The sequence below is a fragment of the Engystomops pustulosus genome, chromosome 5 (assembly GCF_040894005.1).
Source record: "Engystomops pustulosus chromosome 5, aEngPut4.maternal, whole genome shotgun sequence".
Lineage (NCBI taxonomy): Eukaryota > Metazoa > Chordata > Amphibia > Anura > Leptodactylidae > Engystomops > Engystomops pustulosus.
The window spans coordinates 150,873,269-150,893,217 of record NC_092415.1 but is presented as its reverse complement, the minus strand read 5'-3'; the positions used below and the strand labels follow the sequence as shown (position 1 = coordinate 150,893,217).

Below are 19,949 nucleotides of genomic sequence, written 5' to 3'. Positions count from 1 at the left end.
AGAACTTACATGGGCTAGGTTCACATTTAATATACATTTCAGGAAGGATCCATCAATACATGCTAAAATTGTCCATATACTTATACCGTTAGAACTGGGCTAAAAGTGTTTTCTCTTTGGCTTTGCCTAGACCGTATATGGTGTCGGAAAAACAGGACAGAATAGCGTAGTAGATAACTACACCGTTTATTCCCCATTGTTACTGTAAGCAAATGGATACTGTGTAGCCTTTGTAAGCATAGGTCAGGAGTCCTCCCAACGTATGCTTAAAATAGGAGGGAAAAACAAAATAACAGGGTCATATACTGTAACCAGTTATTGACGGACTGGTAGTTTACTGTGTTACCAGCTTAACCAGATGGACTTTTCCTTAATTTTCACATTGGGCTCTTTACCAGACTATGAGGTTGTAATCTGTATTCTGCTGATGGTGACTGTAAGCCCTTGATATGGAATTTGATCTGCAAAACACGCAGGTTCAGAAGGTAGCTGATCCATGGGGGTCCAGAGTGTTGGACCCCCACAGATCTGATTCTAATAAATATCACTGTAGATGGGTGATCAATATTAATTAAGAGGAAAACCTCTAAGAGATTTCAAGGTAAAGTGTTCCTCTAGCCAGGTCACTTGTTCTCAACCAGTAGTGGTTTAAGCACACATCACTGTGTTATGACAAGAGACAATGTAAAGAATGTCTGTGAAGTTCTCCTGGTGCTGTGCTTGATACTTGAAAGCAATAGGATCCACATGTTCTGACTCTTTGTTGTGATAACTTGTTGGAACAGCGGCCTGTGCACCGGGTACATTGTGAAATCTTTCTATCTCCTTTTGAATTGGGCAATCCTCCCAGCTCTGCTCAACTATGGAGGGTTGTGCCAGTTGAAAAACGTGTAAAATACCAATACCCTTGTGATGTATATTAAGTAATGTTAAATTAAAACCTTTGCATAAGGCTGCATTCACACAAACGTGTGCTTTCTCCAGTCGTGTGTTTCCATTCTGTATGAATCCGTATATACATGCCGATTTTCATCCATATGTGCACGAATGTCACCATATCCATATCGCATCCATATAAAATATGCTGGGCTGGCAAATGATAGATGGCTGATAGAATGCTCCTCCCACTGGTTCTGGATACTGCACGTATATACGGCAGCATACACAGCCATTTGCAGCACATATTTAGCCCGTACTTTATATGTTCCCATTGACTTCTATGGGCCTTATGGAACGGAAATACTGTGGAAAATAGGGCATGCTCTATATTTTTAGACGCCTTGCTTATGGTGCCGTGGACAATACGGCCATACATTGGAGCCATGCAATGGTGCCGTATGATACCCGTATATACGGCTGTTTTCATACGTTCGTGTGAATGCAGCCTGCAAAGCAATTTTTGTTGCTGCTCAACCACCAATAGTTATGTTTTGCTGCCTTGAGGCATTCACTCTGAGATTTTTTTTTTATAGGTGACTTTACATAAGTCATATGCAATTAGCTGATTAATTTTTGCCTTTTAGAGGTTGCAGGGAGAGTGTCTCTTTAGATGTCCCCATCTTGGGTTCTGTAGTGGCAAGAACCATTGTTCGGTTTTCTTTGTCGAGACGTGGGTATCTCATCTTTAAAGAAAACCATTCAGGCAAATTAACCCCCTAAACTAAATATATTTTCATAAACTGTCATTAGAAAGTCCTTTCATTGTCCCTCTACATGCCTGTTAACTTAAGCAATGAGGTCCAAAAGCTGTATGCAAATGACCTGTGAGATGTCCATATTCAGCTCTCCAGCTTATTCTTGAGTGGGAGGCACAGCCACACCCCCAGTGCTTGACTGACACCCTGTATAATGGTGTAATGTCTCCTCCATGTGCTTCCTGGTGCTAGCGCCCCCTGCAGCCTGTGTGTGTATAGGAGAGATACAACCTCTCCAGGCAGCCTTGTTATGGCAGAACATGTCAGATTCATGTGTAACTGATGTCTGTGTATTAGGAGGGAGAGCATGTCAGCAGATGAAGCACAGACACTAGCACACAAAAGTGCCATTGACAGAAAAAGCTACCCATATCCGGACAAGTTGTATCATAAAACTTTACTTATTGTTCATAAATCCTAAAATGTAAATAACCTTGCTGTAGAGTGCTAATGGAAATGTGTTTAAAACACAGCATCACAGCAACACAGCTCACTTAGTCTGAGATAGCTAGACTATTAGTGGTATTCTATAGTAGTATCAATGGATAGTGTATATAGCTTTGGATCAATGGTACAGTTATCACAGTGTGTGCATAGATCATTGTAACTGTATGAGGTTAGCCCTATGCTCAAAAACCGTAAACACTCCTACGCCCTAATACACCACGTTATACACTATCCCTGGGATAACTAAGTGTATGCTAACAGACTAGGAGCTCTAACACACTGCTGATTAAAACGTTCCTAACATTAGCTCCCCTAGTGTTAATGTGGATAATGTTAGGAACTTTTTAATCAGCAGTGTGTTAGAGCTCCTAGTCTGTTTGCATACATTTAGTACTAAGGAATTAAGGCGTAGGGGGGGGGGGGGGTTGTTTTTTGAGCATAGGGCTAGCCTAATACAGTAACAATGATGTATGCACACACTGTGATAACTGTACCATTGATCCATAGAATACCACTAATAGTCTAGTTATCTCAGACTAAGTGAGCTTGTCATACTGTGTTTTAAAACACATTTCCATTGAGCACTCTATAGTGACCCTTATGGATTTATGAACAATAAGTGACGTTTTATGATACAACTTGTCCAGATTTGGGTAGCTTTTTCTGTTAATGACAGTTTTGTGTAAAATTACAGTAAAATCTATACACCGACCGAGTTGAAAGTGGTCAGCAGATTCACAAAATGCAGAGGGGAAAGCTCATCTCCTAACTAATAAATCTAAAGGAATATGGCATACATTTATAACAATCAGTCCCCACTATCTTTAATATTTATGGTACCTAAATTATTAAATGTACGTACTGTGGTCAGGCATTCAAACATTGCAGTTATGTCCATCAGGAGTCAAACATGTCAAGCTGTCCAAATCACTTCAATAAATCTGGTTGGCAAACGACATAGATCAAGACATGAGCAATATCCAGCTTAATAATAAACATGCCCCATTGTGTTTCTGAGATCAAAAGTAATCCTTACCTGATGGCAAGTTCTGACCGTATTAAAAACTGGCCTCCAAAGCTATTGTGTTAAATCTTGTTGAGCTTCCCCTGATAGCGGAACTAGTGTATAACATGCACCAGAAGAAATGTATTGCAGTGGTATAGGGAGAAATCTGTCAATCAGGAGCTTTGTCTCGTGCATTGGACTTGCAGGACTGACTTTCATGCTGTAATGATTAAACTTTTGAGTAAGAATTAGACTGAAATGTTTTATCAGTATATCAATATTGAGTTCAGCATTGTTGCCTCATAGATGCTGAATGCTTTAAAAAGTTTGAGAATCTCAAATGTTGTTAATATGAAGTAAAGTTTGTATATATTACATTACATTACATTACATTTGCTGTGTCCTGTTTCAATATGTAAATTAGGATACCTAAAGTGCGCGTCCTGGAAGATGATGAGGGATCCAAAGAAATTGAACTTTCAGATGATCCTTATGACTGTATGAGGCTGAATGTGGAGCATGTCCCCTGCATTGTCACATTGAGCCGAGTGAGTACAATTTACTTCCATAATACTGTAACTACACCAGGGGCTTGTGTCTTCTGTGCTAGGATTCCCTACCATCTGATTTCCTGATTTATAGGAATTGATCTATAACAGGCTGTTGTCTTGCTTTGTCCTGTTTTTCCAGATTGGTCACCGGCATGTAGTAGATGCCACGTTGCAGGAAGAAGCCTGTTCTTTGGCAAGTCTTCTTATCTCTGTGACAAGCAAGGGCACCTTGACCTGTATGAGAAAAATAGGCAAAGGAAGTCTAGATCCAGAAAGCATCTTTGAAATGATTGAGGTAAGGTTGTTGTTGTTTTTTTTGTTTTTTTTTTCCACTTTGTGTAATTCATTTAGGACAATATCAAAAGTTACTTCTGTTGCACATTTCTCTCCTGATGAATTTTTAAATTGCTTTTCAATATTTTTTTAATTTAAATGGAAAAGATCTGTAAACTAGCCATACACAGGATATGGAAATTGGCTCGGCCAATCTATTGGCTGCCCATCTAAGGCCTTGTTCAACCCTGCATTTGGGCTTTACACTACACACTCATTAGCTGAAACTACAATCAGATGGTGAGTCTTTCGTTCCCCATAGAATTTAACAGACCTTCCACTACAGTATGCATCCTTTATTAATGGCGGAAAACATATGGCTTCTTCCCTGTTAATAACTGAATGTGTAACTGAAGCGTTAATACACAGTTGTGAACTTAACTCTGTGTATCCTGTAGTTGCAGTAACTCATCACTTTTTTGGCTGCAAACCTAGTTATGTAGAATTACTTGGCTTCAAATCCCAGGGAGGGTGTTCTGCTCACACAGCTGAGCATGTAGAGGTTTCCTCCAGTAGGCATAGTCTTTTGTGACATAAACATCCAGGTGATTTCCAAAGGAAGTGTAATACTTAAAGGGGTATTCCAGGAATGAGCATAATTCATATACAAGTGGGTACTCAAAATATAAGCTAATGTGTAATTAGTTGTTATTTAAAATTTTGCTCCCCTTAGCAGAAAATGCTGATGACATAGACTGTAATGAAGAATTAAAATGCTACTGGCCCTTTAATCAGTCCGTTAATTTCCTCCGCGCGGTCCGTCGCAGAAAAGAAGATGGCCGCTGGTCACATGTCCACATCACATGTCCTGTACCTGCCTGGGCAGGGTCATGTGATCACCACTAGGTTTGGCTGTAGTTGGTTGGTTGCAGTGCATCCAGTATGGTCAGTGTCGTGGTGATGGCAGTTACACATCATTACTAAGGTAACAGAGCAAGAAAACCTGTTACATCATCACTGTTAGCAGAGCATAAGAGGTAGGAGGAGCTACTGAGAACTAAAGGATCATGGGACTTGTAGTTTCCAGTGGCGGCCATCTTAGTGATAACTCCACCAACTTTAGAGAGGCCATACATTTTGTAAATCATAAAATCATATTATTTTAGCTCTGTTTTGTGACTAATGACATTGAGTATTGTTGTATTCATTTATTTATATCATCAAGGGTTTTTGTGTCAGACGTTCAAATTCCCGGAATACCCCTTTAATCTTGAGTGGTCCAGACTATAGGTGGATATATTATATAGTCCCAAATTTAAGAACACATGACTTACAGACGACCCCTAGTTACAAACAGATCTCTGGATGTTGGTAATTTACTGTACTTTAGCCCCAGACTACAATAAACCGCTCCAAATGTTATCAAAGGTGTCTACAATTAAGCTTTATTGTTAATCCTGGTTCTTGGGACAACCCAACAAAAAAGACCAAAAATTTTTTATCCGGGCTTACAATTATGAAATATACAATTCCAACTTACATACAAATTCAACTTAAGAACAAACCTACGGAACCTATCCTGTATGTAACCTGGGGACTGCCTGTATTGCTGTGTTACTGCCGGGGTCCCGCTGGTCTTTACTTCCTCGCAATGTGTCTGTCCACGGCCAATCATTGGTAAAGCAGGGTCATTACAGCCAATGCTTTTTTTTTTTTTTTTGCAAATGTCATGGACTTTTTTGCTCTTCGGAGATAAAATTCAATCTGTATCCATAGCAGAGGATTCGGCTAACTTATAAATGGCTTCTATAAAATATGTTCTGTGGATCATTATATCAGTGTGTTCATGAACCTGTCACGTTATTTTCTTCCACATTTCTTGTCTGCTGCACAGCCATGAATCCATTGATCGTAAACTTCAATGCATACTTTTACACTTGGCGCATCGGAGAAGCCACATGCTTAATTTCTTCATATCTGGAACAAATTAGATTCTGTTACCAAGTATCCAGATGTAAATTATAGTTCCAACTTTCATATATAATGTTATGTGTTGAGATGTAATGTCATGACACATTTTAGTTAAAGAAACACTTCAGCAAAATGTAATATTTCCCATGTGCACTGTTAAGGTACTGCATGTGTAAGTCTCTCACCTGGTACTTACTGCTTTCTGCCTCTATACATCACATTGTGAGGCTGTGAAACTACCATTGATGATGCGCTTTCTATACGCGGGTCAGCCATTACATGTACCAGATCTTCCTGTGCAGAAACTTTCTACAGTTATTAAATATATTAAGGCAGGTTTTGGTCACACTCCCTATAAAAAAAAAGTATGAATGTGCTCACCAAGCCTAGTCATGATGGTTGTGTCTGTAATTTATCATGATATGCTGTGCTGAGATAGCATGGTATTGACAGCATTCCAAAGATGTAAAGAAGGAAGGAGGGAGGATTCTATTTTGGACTTCTTCAAGGGGTACCTTCAAATATATGTTTGGTATATTTAAAGTACGTAATAAATAGATGAAAGCTGATCCCCGCACCTGTCTTGACAACTGGGGTTCACTGACTTGATTTTTTAATGGTGGATTTCCTTAAAAGAGAATACCCAGTGTTAATTTTGGGATGGGATTGACAATTGGATGATTTATTGCTATATGTTGTAATCTGGGTTGCAGGGTTACTTGCCTTTTTTTTTTCTTCCCCTGTTCCTCTCAACTTCTAGGTTCATGTTGATATCCTGTGACCAATTCTGCACTTATCTGACTTTTTTTTTGTGTGTGTGTACTCGATGGATTTGCTTACGTTATTGCTAATACATGTGATGAAACCTTTAAAAGAAACAAAAAGTATGCACAGACTGCAGACTAATAGCCATCCAAAATCTGCAGTAAATAAGAAGCGGCCCTCTAGGAGCATATTCTTCTTCCCAGCATTTGATCTAACATTAAATATTTACATTTAAATTTTTGGCCAGTCCCTTTTTAAATAATAAAATTTGTCTGATTTTTAATTTCCCCCCTCTTTAGACTGGGAAACGTGTTGCAAAGTTCTTACACTTGTCCTTACAGAATGTATTAAGCCAAGAAGAAAGCCTGGGGAAGAAGAGACACAAGATTGGATTCCTGAGGTGATCTGAGCAGTGGATTTGGAAAAGCAATAAAAATTTTGTTTCTTACAAATTTAATATGTTTGGCTTTTTCTTGTATTGTTTTCCCTAAATCTAAGTGATTTTGAGATTTTGTTTTCTTGTGACACACTGTAGTATAATTTCAATGAACAGAGTTTTTGGGGGGTAAAAAAAATCAATAATTTAGGAAATTTTAAAGTTTTATACTTTTTAGACAAAAAGTCATACCACACTTATTGTCTTTTTCTTTAAATTGGTCACCAAAAAATAATCAATTGTAAAAAAAAATTAACGTAGATTGGAAGTACATTTTAGAGGCGTATGTACTATAATACACCCACAAGTAGCACCATTTGATGAACTTGCTATCTCAAACTATTTAAATCAACATTTGGGAAGTCTGTTAACCCCTTTTATAGTTCCTCAAGAATCAAACAAAAATGGATTGCAAATTTTTAAGAATATTCTCATTTTAATCCTTGAGGTGCTAGCCCAAATTCAATACAAAGTGAATGGTGTAGAGTAAAAATTGCATTTTTATGCCATTTTAGTGCCAAATATATTTTGCCCAACTCGCTTCCAGAAGTACTAACGCTCCCTCCTTTCTGGCCTCCAAAAAGCAAATGCTTGATTACAACCTCTAGGAAAGTTCCCCTCTAGCCTGCACATCGGTTTAACACGTACAAATTATATAGTGCCATCTGCATGATGTGCATGGCCAGCTTCTTGTACCTACACCCTTGATTTGCGCATGGCTCTATATCAGTGATGGCGAACCTATGGCACTGGTGCCAGAGGTGGCACTCAGAGCCCTTTCTGTGGGCACTCAGGCCATCAGCCTAGGACAGAGTTCACCAAACAGGAACAAATCCATTAAATCTTCCTGTAGTCCTAAGCAACTTATGAAATGCAGCTTGACTTCATTGACTGTTTGGAACTGCTTGAAAAGTGAGAAGGTGTTAAAAGAAGTGCATTATCTTTGGAGGTCCTCCTGCTGGACCCACCATTCTTCCTGTACAGAGAGAAGCTACAATGATAATCTGAATTTGCCCTCCTTCTTTCAACTGTAGTGGTTGCCTCATGGGGGCGATACAATTGAAAGATGTGGAAGAACAGGTAGCAATAAGTTACTGCTTAATATGGCACATTGGCACAACAGGGTAAATAAATGGGTTTTGGTTGTAGTTTGGGCACTCGGTCTCTAAAAGGTTTGCCATCACTGCTCTATATGATTGATACACCTGGTCCGACACGTCAACCCCTCCCATGTACTTCTTATAATCCAGTGAGCAGTCAGGTTTGGGGGTTTCTGTACTAGAACCTGCCTGGGGCAGGGGAGCTGGTGTGCACATATATTGTGGTTAAGTACAATACAGAGTCTCTGCATAGTGCCCTGCTCTTTCCCCAAGCAGCGACTTTGGGAGACCTATTTCTTCATATATTGCCGCATTTTGCAGTTTTTCAGCGGAGCCCTTAAATAGTACAGTATAACACTAGAATAAAAATAGTCCAGGTAGAGTTGGTAGCCCTGGTCAAGTAGTGGGTGCACCAAATCCCACACTCTCTTTGCAGTAATTCCCAGGATGGGGAGGGGGTCATTCCAGGGGCTCTATTCCGGAGTCCTTCACATATCCTGAACTTGTACTGGCAGAATTGAAATCTCCCTTTAATTTGTACCAGGGAGTTGTGTATGGGCACATGTTTTGCGGGGATATATGCCTGCACAATCTTGGCACTAAAATAGTCTAGGATGGGACTGACCTCAAATAACTGATCATAACTGGGGTCATCTCTGGGTGTGCACTGTGTATTATCGGCATAATGTAAAAATTTATGGATGGCTTCAAAGCATATCTTACTTATAGCTATGCACAACATTGGGGTGTGGTACAAAATGTCTGTGCTCCAATAGTCCCTGATTGTTGGCTTCTTTAGAGCATGTAGCTCTTACTGTGTAGAATAGTGCTAGCACAATGCACTGAAAAGTTTGTGTTCGTTCAAAAGGAACAGGCGAAAGTTAGGAGTAATGGATGACAAAGGTGATCACACAGGGAATACACAGGATGTAGGAGGAGATCAGATAGGAAGATGGGAGTAGTGGTAGAGTAGTGCAGCGTCACAAGGTAGTAATGTGCAATCCCAAAATAAAATGGTGCTGATGGAGACTATGCCTACAGAAGGAAACCTCTCCATGCACAGTACAGTACAGTAGTGCATCTACAGGATACACAGAGTTTACTTTACACCTGTGTATGAACCTAAAATTTTACTTTTTACTGTAAATATGCTGTGACATGGGCAGTAGCTACATTTCATCAATGGGGTGATATCTTATGTAAATAGTGCGTCCATGATGTACTATTTCTGCATGGAGCGCTATTTGTCAATCTCCATGCCCTAAAAGTACGTGGAGCGGCAGCAGGTTAACAATATGATAAAGGGTTTAGTAAAAATAATAATAATAAAGATAATTAAAAAAGACAGTTACAGGTAAAGTTCCCTAACTTTCATATCGGCTTCCCACTGAATGCTCTTTCTCTGAAGAATACACTGAACTGTTGACGATGCTGTATTTTTCCAGTAGTAGTTTATTATACTTTGTCTGCTAACTTGGTAATAATATGTAATCCTAGCCAGGAAAATGGAAAATTTTTATAATGCCACATGTACTGGAAGCTGTTCCATGCAGGTTTTACATAATAAAAAATGGGTCTTTTCAGTGGTGGATTTTTAATAAATATTTCTGTAGAATGCAGAGAAAATACATACAGTGCCTTGCAAAAGTATTCGCCCCTTCACCTTTATATATCTTTAGCCACATTTCAGGCTTCAAACACAAAGATATAAATCATCAACAAGTGGGACACAATTGTGAAGTGGCACGAAATCTTAAGCTTTTGTAAAAAAAAAATAATAAACTGTAAAGTGAGGCGTGCAATATTATTCGGCCCCCCTTAAGTTAATACTTTGTAGCACCACCTTTGCTGTGATTACAGCCGAAAGTCGCTTGGAGACTGACATTTTTGCCTATTCTTGCTTGGCAAATGGCTGGAGCTCAGTGATGTTGGATGGAGAGCGTTTGTGCATTCAGGTCTGGACTGTGACTTGGCCATTATAACACCTGCATACGGTTATTTGGAAACTATTCCACTGTAGATGTTGCTTTATGTTTGGGATCATTGTCTTGTTGGAAGATCTCCATTCCAGACTCGGGTAGTTTTCAGACTCAACAGGTTTACTTCCTGTATTTAGCTCTATCCATCTTCCCATCCATTTTAACCACCTTCCCTGTCCTTGCTGAAGAAAAGCGCAAACCATGATGCTGCCGCCACCATGTTTGACATTGGGAATGGTGTGTTCAGAGTGATGAGCTGTGTTGCTTTTACGCCAAACATATTGTTTGGCATTGTGGCCAATAAGCACCTTCTTCCACATGTTTGGTGCCTCCAGGGTGGCTTGTGGCAAACTTTAAACAAACCATTTTCTGGATATCTTTGAGAAATGGCCCCTATTCCGTAAAGGACAGTTTTATGAAGTGTATGACTGAATATTGTTCAATGGACATACTCTCCCACCTAGAGGTCGCGATAACGCCTCTACACATAGACGTGTTTAGAGGCTGATTTACTCCCCCAAAAATCACCAAGCGTATTAATACGCTTGCAAGCGGTGACCGTGCCGGCTGCGATCTACCGAGATATTCTCTGCAGGATCGCAGCGCTGAGTGGCTGGAGGCAGGACAGGGAGGGACTTCCTGCTTACACTCCGAGCCTCTCCCGTGGGGCGCCGAGAGATGGGTGAGAGATGGCGGAGCCAAGCGAGGGGTGGGGGCGGAGAGGCATATTTGTTGCCAGGGCTGTGCTCCTGATCTGTGTGCGATCGTGCACATAGCCAGTAATAGGATCGTGCTGTCTATGTGACAGCCTGATCGTGTACTGTGACGGGCCCGATTATTATCAGTCTCCTGTCACAGCAGCCCCTGTATACAGTGAGAAGCATGCAGGGAAGGTGCTGTATGCATCCTCTCTGCATGTCTCTGTATACAGATCACTGATGGCACTGATCCAATGGTCTCTTACCATTAGATCCCTGTTATCTGTCATCTATATTTGAGTAAAGCAAGGAACACATATATTATGTGTTCCTCCCTAAATGTGCCTCTGTAAACAAAAAATAAAAAACAAAAAAAAGTTATGTTCCCAAACCGCAGAAAATGAATTAAATAAAATTTCAGCCATAGTCCGCCCTGTAGACAATAAGGCTACATTCACACAAACGTATGCCCGCCAGGCCGTAGCCGTGCAGGCATGCGTTCGGTGCCATGGAGAAATGCATTGGGTACTAGCCGTAACACAGGGAAAGACATGTCATTTTCCCATGTACGGACTGGTATCCGTGCGGCTATTGCCATCTATTGGGGACATATGTACAGCCACAAGCTTGCGGCTGTACATACGTCCCCCATATGGTAGTGTGAATGTAGCCTAAGGGTGAGGTTATTGCATACGTTTTCAAACGCATCACAACAGCTGAGAAGAGATTTGCCTAATTCCATTGCTGTCAACATTTTGTTACAAAACACTCACAATAAAATTGCGTTGATGCATGTGTTTTGTTAACACAATATTGACAGCAATGTAATTTGGCAAATCTCTTCTCAGCTGTTCTTATGTGTTTGAAAACGCCATGTGTGAACACACCATAAAAATGTTGTGCACCACATGTTGAATACATACTTGCTATTTGAGGGCGCATTCACATGATGCGTTGCCTTTTTGACACATTCCAAAGGCTTCAGCCTTGATCACATATTGAAGTAACATTCTGTTTCCATTGCATATGCTGAAACGCAATGTTACTTCAACATGTGAACCCTTTGAATATGTCAAAAACACATAAAAAAAGGTGTGAGTGCTCCCTAAAGGGGTTTCCCCGAGAATTCAAATTAGACCCTATCCCGTAGATTGAATTTGTGGGAAAACCGTTTTAAGCACAGAAAACAGGAGCTGTAACTTTTTCTTTGTATTAATAGACGTCTCATAATACTATATGTACGCCTGGGAGTTTTATATATTTATTAGTGAAAATTTCGTACTCCTCCTTGGTTAAAAATACTCCTCAAAAATGTGAGAGGAGTATTAATACCCTTCTGGAAAAATGTTAGTGCGACCTCTGCTCCCACCTCAGCTGTTGTTCTCTGCAGATTATCCAGAGGGATCATGAGCCTCTTGGCTGCATCACTGATTAATCATCTCCTTGTCAGGGATGAAAGTTTAGAGGGACACCCGAGTCTTAGTAGATTTGCAGTGGTCTAATATGATCGCTTGCACAGGGCTCATTGGGCTGTTTAAAGTTTGAAATCTTTTTGTATCCAAATCCTGCTTCAAACTTTTCAACAGTATCACGGACCTGCCTGGTGTGTTCCTGGGTCTTCATGATGCTCTCTGCGCTTTAACACCTATGCGCTCCTATCTTGAATGCCCCCCACCCACCCCCCGTGTCAGCAATGGAGGGCGCCGATCGGTTGCCATGGCAGCCTACAGTCTCATAGCAGTAAAATTGCTATATACTGCAATACAGTAGTATTGCAGTATATAATATTAGCAATAAGACTCTACAGGGTTAAAATGCCATGGAGGGTTTAATATAATGGTTAAAAAAAATAAGTAAAAGTTTAAATCGCCACCCTTTCCCTGCAACATTTCCATAGAAATAAACAGTAAAAAGTATAAACATGATAGGTATTGCCGTGTCCCAAAATGCCATTTTATCAAAATATTTAAAAAATTATTCCGTAAAGGAAAATAGTACCAAAATGTCTGAAACTCCACTTTTCTCCTTTTTTTCCCATCCATGAATATTTGAATAAAAAAATGATCAGTCATATAGGTCCCAAATAGACATAAATTAATACACCAGCACATACCACAAAAAATAACACCTTGCATAGGTCCTTTACACCAAAGTGTAGAAAAGGAAATGGCCTCAGAATTTGGCAAAATGGCAAATATTTTTTATGTACAAAAGATTTAATTTTTTTTTTTTAATCAATTAAAACCTACATCAATTTGGTATCCCTGTAATCGTACCGACACAAAGATAACGATTGTCATTTGGAGAGCAGAATAAAACCTGTAAAACAGAACCCACAAGAAACCGCCACAAATGTGTTTTTTGTCAATTTCATGTGTTTTTTGGAATTTGTTTTTTACAGCTTTCAAGTACATTGCATGGAATATAAAATGGCGCCTCTAAAAAGTACAATTTGTCCCAGAAATAACAAGCCCATATACATCTCTGTAAATGTAAAAATAAAAAAGTTTGGAATGAGGGGAGTAAAAAAAAAAAGCAAAAACAAAAAAGGCTATGACCTGTAAGGGTTAAACAGAAGCCTGAGACTATCATAGAGCAGGTGTATTTATATGGAGACAGGTGGATTATATGTATCATCATCAGTCATTTAGGACAACATTGGATCATTCAGAGATCCTCACTGAACTTCTGGAGTGAGTTTGCTGCACTGAAAGTAAAGGGGCTGAATAATATTCATTATATAATGAACTTTTCAGTTTATTATTTTTTTTACAAATGTTTAAAATACAGGGGGTCCCCTACTTAAGAACACCCAACTTACAGACGACCCCTAGTTACAAACGGACCTCTGGACATTGGTAATTTACTGTACTTTAACCTTGGGCTACAATAAAGAGCTGTAACAGTTACTAAAGCCATCTGCAGCTAAGATTTATTGTTAATCCTGGTTCTGATGACAATTCAACATTTTTAAAATTCAATTGTCAGAGAGACCAAAAAAATTTGGGTTGGTGTTACAATTATAAAATATACAGTTCTGACTTGCATACAAATTCAACTTAAGAACAAGCCTGAAATGTGTCCTGTGTGTAGATGTATCAGTGTTGGATGTGTAATGCTTGTGTGTGTGACCAACAGGGAAGGGATTTTTAATTGCTGACAAATGTTAATAAAATTTGCTTGTGTAATTGGCCTTACGGCAAAAGCTATAGAATCTGATATTAGTATAGTATCACCAAAAGTAATCAGTGCCATGTGTCACATGACCATGGACCACTCTGTGTCCACTTGAAGAAAACTGTAAAGCTTCCTATTCTATAACAGCAAGCAGAGATCTAGAATGTTGTATTGTGTAATACAGTAGTATTGTAGTGTGAGATTTATGCTGATGAAATTGCAGAAAAAAAATCCTCAGTGGTAACAGTTGTCACTTTGTTGGCCATGAGGGGGTCATTTATCTTTAGTTTTTGCACGTTTTTTAAAATTATTATTATTTTTGGTTATTCTGTCTTTTTGGACTTGTTTGATTTATCTTAGTGGTTGACATATCAGACAGCTGTGGGGTTTTACGACTTTTTATTTAAAAAGTTGCAAACTCTTCCGCAACCTCTTCTAAAGTTTTTCCTACGGATGATCGGGACTGAAGTTTTTATGGCAACTTTTTAAACCAAAATTTTCACAAAATTGTGCCATTTTATATGTCCACATCTGGATTTACAAAAAAAATCAGAAGCAACACTAAAAAATTCTTGCATGTCTAACTTTGCTAGGTGAGTAAAAAAAGGTCGCAAAAATCGGTGCAAATATGCGAATGCTCCAAGAAACAGTTGCACATATAGAAAAAAAAGAGCGAAGCTTAAGATACATGACGCCCTCCCCATGTACAGACAGTCCCGGGTTACATACAAGATAGGGTCTGTAGGTTTGTTCTCAAGTTGAATTTGAATGTAAGTCGGAACTGTATATTTTATCATTGTAATCCCAGCCAAATTTTTTTTTGGTCTCTGTGACAATTGGATTTTAAAAATGTTGTCATTAGAACCAGTATTAACAATAAAGCTTCATTGTAGACACCTGTGATAACTGTTATAGCTGTTTATTGTAGCCTAGGGCTAAAGTACAGTAAATTGCCAACATCCAGAGGTCCGTTTGTAACTAGGGGTCGTATGTAAGTCAGGTGTTCTTAAGTAGGGGACCGCCTGTATTATATGTCTCTATAATTAAAGGACTCGTGTTCACTGTGCTGTGCTCAATGTGGTGTCAGACCATCATAGGATCACTCCTTTGCATGCAACCGACCTTGTCAAACCGCAAAAAATACAAGACCGAATACAGGGGGTTGGTGGGCAGTCACTTATGTCTCATCCTTACTTTTGCTTGTTGGAGAACTGTGCTTTTGTTCCTGCATCTCCCTCTCCTTACCTCCTAGTATTTGCAGACTTTGGCTTGACAGGCTTCATTAGCACAGTGCGGAGTATTCTGTAGTGGGAATTGTCAGGCACACACAAAAATATAATAATAATTGTTCCCTTCGCTGTCTCTACAGAGGCAGCAGGAGACTGCAGTACACATTGTATAGACATTGTTTTTTTTTTATGCCTCCCCCTCAGTGAGTCCCTGTCAGCTTGTAAAATATCATGGGAATGATATCAGTCTCCCACTGATGTACTGCAAGACTTCCATTCCAGGTACATAAAACCATAAAAAGTCATATTGCAACTTTTGAATGGTGACCCCACTTCTATAATGATATCAGGAGCAAAAGATACCAGTAAAACCCAGAGTTATTTTGTTGCTAGAAAGTTTCAGGTACCCTTTAATATGGCAACTGGATGTTACCTTTCCCCACTGTTGGACAGTGATATTTAACAGGAATGTGCCATCTAAGGAAGAAAAGGAGCAGCGGCATTCACCCGATAAAACGTCTCTTTATTTCCACTTTTCAAAAACAGCGCTTTACAGCGTGAAACAGACCGTAACCTTGCCGTGCCTGGCGTCCTCCCGCACCTATGCTGTTATTAACGGGCTGGTGCCGCTGCTCCTTTTCTTCCTTGGATATATAGTTTGTCTTACTTTTTGCTGGGCACCCTCGGATCGAAGATTGTGGGTAGTGCTGGTCTATTTCCTCTTTTATCACACGTTTTAACAGGAACGTGCCCCAGTGCCCCTGGTAACACCCAGTGGTCTATTCATAAAATTCTCAAAGGACATGAAGAGTAACCGTGCAACACTAAGAAAAAATTATCCCGATCCTTTTTATGCAAGGAGAATATTACTATGTGCTAAAATAGGCATATCTAGAAAGGTGCCAGGTACTGAAGTGATGTCTGGGGCGCTTCAGAGGTGAATTTGCCCTTTTTGTGTTGGGTTAGAGTTTTTCTGCTGAAACCTCATGTACTTGAACTTAAGATTGTATTTGCTTCAATCTTAAATTGGGAATTCTATCAAACTTCTAGTCAATGCTAAATATTGATCAGAAATGTCAGCAGGTGGCAGTATACCGGTGTTACGCTGCAGTGATGGAAGACTTCTAGTTCTCGGATGACAGCTATGAGATTTTACTATCCTGTTTTCAGGAAGAATTTACATTTTTGGTTTTGCTAAGCTCATCTTTTATCACACATTGAGCTTCATTTTTCTGTAGATACTGCAATACATTTTATTTTTGTAGAGTTAAATATCAGATGCCCCCTTTTTTTTAACAGAGTGTAAATTCTGTAAAGCTTTCTTTGAATTCATATGATCCACGTCAGAAGGGCGGTGGCAATACTGGATATTCTATCAATAGGTGCGCCAAGTTTTAGCTCAAGCTTTAAATTCCCTCCAAATGAGTTTCAGTTTGCAAACGTTCTATTTATAGACATTTTAGTTTTTCAAGGATCTGCTTTTGAAGGGATTGCATCCACACCATCTACTTCCATCTTGCAGAAATATTTGGGTTGTATATTCTTATCTCTGGAACTTTACCTTAAACCGTGCTATAATGGCAGTCCCCGACTTAAAGGAAACCTACCACTTCCGATGGTAGGTATAAGCTGCAAATGGCGTGCACCAGCTCGGGGTGAGCTGGTGCCACCGCTTAATTTCGTTATGTTATTAATCAGATGTAAAGCGTTTAAACGCTTTATTAATCTTTATATACAAGTAGCTTCACCGCACCGTGGTCCGCGACCACTTCTTATTCAGAAGCACACACGGTCGCATGCATGGTGCGCCGAGCGCGGACCACGGTGCGGTGAAGCCATTTCCTATATAAAGATTAATAAAGCGTTTAAACGCTTTACATCTATTTAATAACATAACGAAAATAAGCGCCGGCACCAGCTCACCCTGAGCTGGTCCACGGCATTTGCAGTTTATACCCACCATCGGAAGTGGTAGGTTTCCTTTGAGGACACCTGACATACAGATGGACCTCTATGCCCACTGCAACCTCTGGTGTTTTACTTGAGTCCCAGGCTGCAAGCTTCAAATTTTGAAAATCATTTGTCTCTTCGACATAAAAAATTTTTGTTTGTAGTTATTGATTATAAAATATACACACAAATTCAACTTGGGAAAATGCCGGTAACAACCTACCTTATACAGGCAGTCGGACCTTGCTGATGTACATAACTTGGGGACTAAGTCTACATTTGCACAACCGTGCAGGGGACATATGTACGACCACAAGTAAGCACCTATATTGTGGTAACTGGAGAACCCCTTTAAAACCTCTATATGTCGCACATATACAAATGTGGTTTAACAGAAATAAACACTGTAATCTATAGTATGTATATTAAACTTTTAAATGCTACATACACAACTATTACAAGTAGTCATATGAAATCACACAGTCATTCCTCCTAGTAGTATGGGTTGTACTGAAGTGAGAAGTGTTTATGCTGTTTGATGCCATCTGCGTTACAAGTCCATTTGCTAGTCACAGCAGATCAGTCAAGAACTGCAGGGCGAATAACTTGAAAGAGGACCTGGTTATACTCCACTACACCATCCATCACACTGTCTTTTAAATCGGATGCTTTTATACTCTTTTAAGCCACCAAGTAGTGAGATTAGGATGAAATATGTTTTTACATACCTCTGAAAAGTGTTATTCTGAAGACACAACGAAAATTGGATACAACAAAATCAATGATCCTTTCTCATGTTGGAGGCCCTCTAAAAATATCACATGCAACATCCTCTGGAGTCTCCTAAATAATCTGCCTAGCACAGGAGACAGGGCCATCTTATTCAATATGTCAAAAAGGGGCAAAAGTGCATATAAATTGTGTCACCATCAATTAGGAGCTGATGGCAAGCGGCGTGAAGAGAAAAAAAAAGTCAGATACGGTCACTGGTTCCAGGTTAGTGAGGAACAGCATGATTTCAATTGTAACGTTTGGTTTATATGGTATCTTATAAGGCAGCTGACAGGTTCAATCTCATTTTGTGTGAGTGGGCAAAATTGTCGCTACAGTTTACATAATAACAGCTAATTGCTAAAACATTAGGTTCAAATAAAACTTTCTGAATTAAGCCTGTAAGTCAACTTTTCTTCCTTAAAGCAGCTCTTTAAAATCCACAATATTGATGAATATTTTGTATTAATTGGCGATTGCATTATTTTGAGTAGAAAATCACACTGCCTTTCCTGAATGCTAAGATCTGTAACATAGGATGCCCAATGTGTTAAGTGTAGTGAGAGTCAGTGGACCAATGTCAATAGATTAAAAGGCACCGGCTAATGGATGTACCATACTAGCAGACTGTGGACGGGCATAATTGACTGATGGATGGACTTGAATGTAAAAGATTGAGTTTCCTATGTATGCAGCATCGGGTATGGCACAGACGGAGATTATTCAGCCATTGGTGGGTGATCAGACAATCTGTGTACACCGTTCTCACACAGATGATATAACAATATATGCTTGATGAGTGCTTATTATTTCTTTCACAACTGCCATACAGCTATATAAAGTACATCCTAGAAACACAATCTTCGTGTGATATTAAAGGGGAGGTGTGTGTTTCTTGGTGCCATTGTAGAGACAAATTAGCAGCTTGAATTGTGCCCCCCCCCCCCCCCTCCTCCAGCTGAAGGAAGAATGGAGAAAGAAGAGGAGAGAGCTGACAGCGGCATTACATGCATCTGTAGCTGAACCTGGGGAAGGGTGGTGGATTGAGGCTGCAGATATTGTTATATTTTGGCAAAGGTTTCTTCAATTTTACAGTACAGGCGGTCCTCTACTTTAGAACACTCGACTTACATACGACCCCTAGTTACAAACGGACCACTGGATATTGGTAATTTATTATACTTTAGTCCTAGGCTACAATGATCAGCTGTAACAGTTATCTAATGTGTCTGTAATGAAGCTTTAGTGTTAATCCTGATTCTTATGACAACCCAACATTTTTAAAATCCAATTGTCACAGAGACCAAAAAAGTTCTGGCTGGGATTACAATGATAAAATATACAGTTCCGACTTACATACAAACTCAACTTAAGAACAAACCTACAGTCTCTATCTTGTATGTAACCCGGGGACTGCCTGTATATTAAAAAAAAATAATGGGATAACAGAACTGCTAAATTTGGCGAGAATATTCAGGTATCAATGACCCTTGGCAATGAAATGGTTAACCCATCTATACAGTACAATAATTTAGAGAGAAGATGCTAGAGCAGGAGGTGTCCTACACATTACATAGCATAAGGCCACAAGCTGAACAATTCATAATTTATTCAGAAATATGATGAAAAAGAACTAACATGAAAAAAAAGTTCAATACTGTACAAACACCTCACTCATAGCTGCATTATACATGTACTATATGGGTTGCAATAGTAGAAAAGCTTCCTCCTTAATAAATAATACTTAATCTATGGATGGATATTATATAATTCCTTCTATTAGCATTTAAGGTTTACAGTTTATATAAGAATTGTCCATATAAATAACTTGTGTGGAGGATTATGAGCCTCTGCCTGGATGGAGGAGTTCCTGCACAGCATGTTTTTATTAGAGGCGTATTT

The 19,949-nt window shown here is 39.4% G+C and overlaps 1 protein-coding gene across 1 annotated transcript in view; it reads left to right on the top strand.

Annotated features, from left to right (window-relative positions):
- Positions 1 to 7,164, top strand: part of EXOSC7 (exosome component 7) — a 28,993-nt gene extending 21,829 nt beyond the window's left edge. The window contains exons 6-8 of the mRNA XM_072153414.1: positions 3,572 to 3,695; positions 3,838 to 3,993; positions 7,007 to 7,164. Of these exons, the coding sequence (XP_072009515.1) occupies positions 3,572 to 3,695; positions 3,838 to 3,993; positions 7,007 to 7,111 (385 nt within the window). The 3' untranslated portion in view covers positions 7,112 to 7,164. The remainder of the gene's footprint in view (positions 1 to 3,571; positions 3,696 to 3,837; positions 3,994 to 7,006) is intronic.
- Positions 7,165 to 19,949: the final 12,785 nt, after the last annotated feature.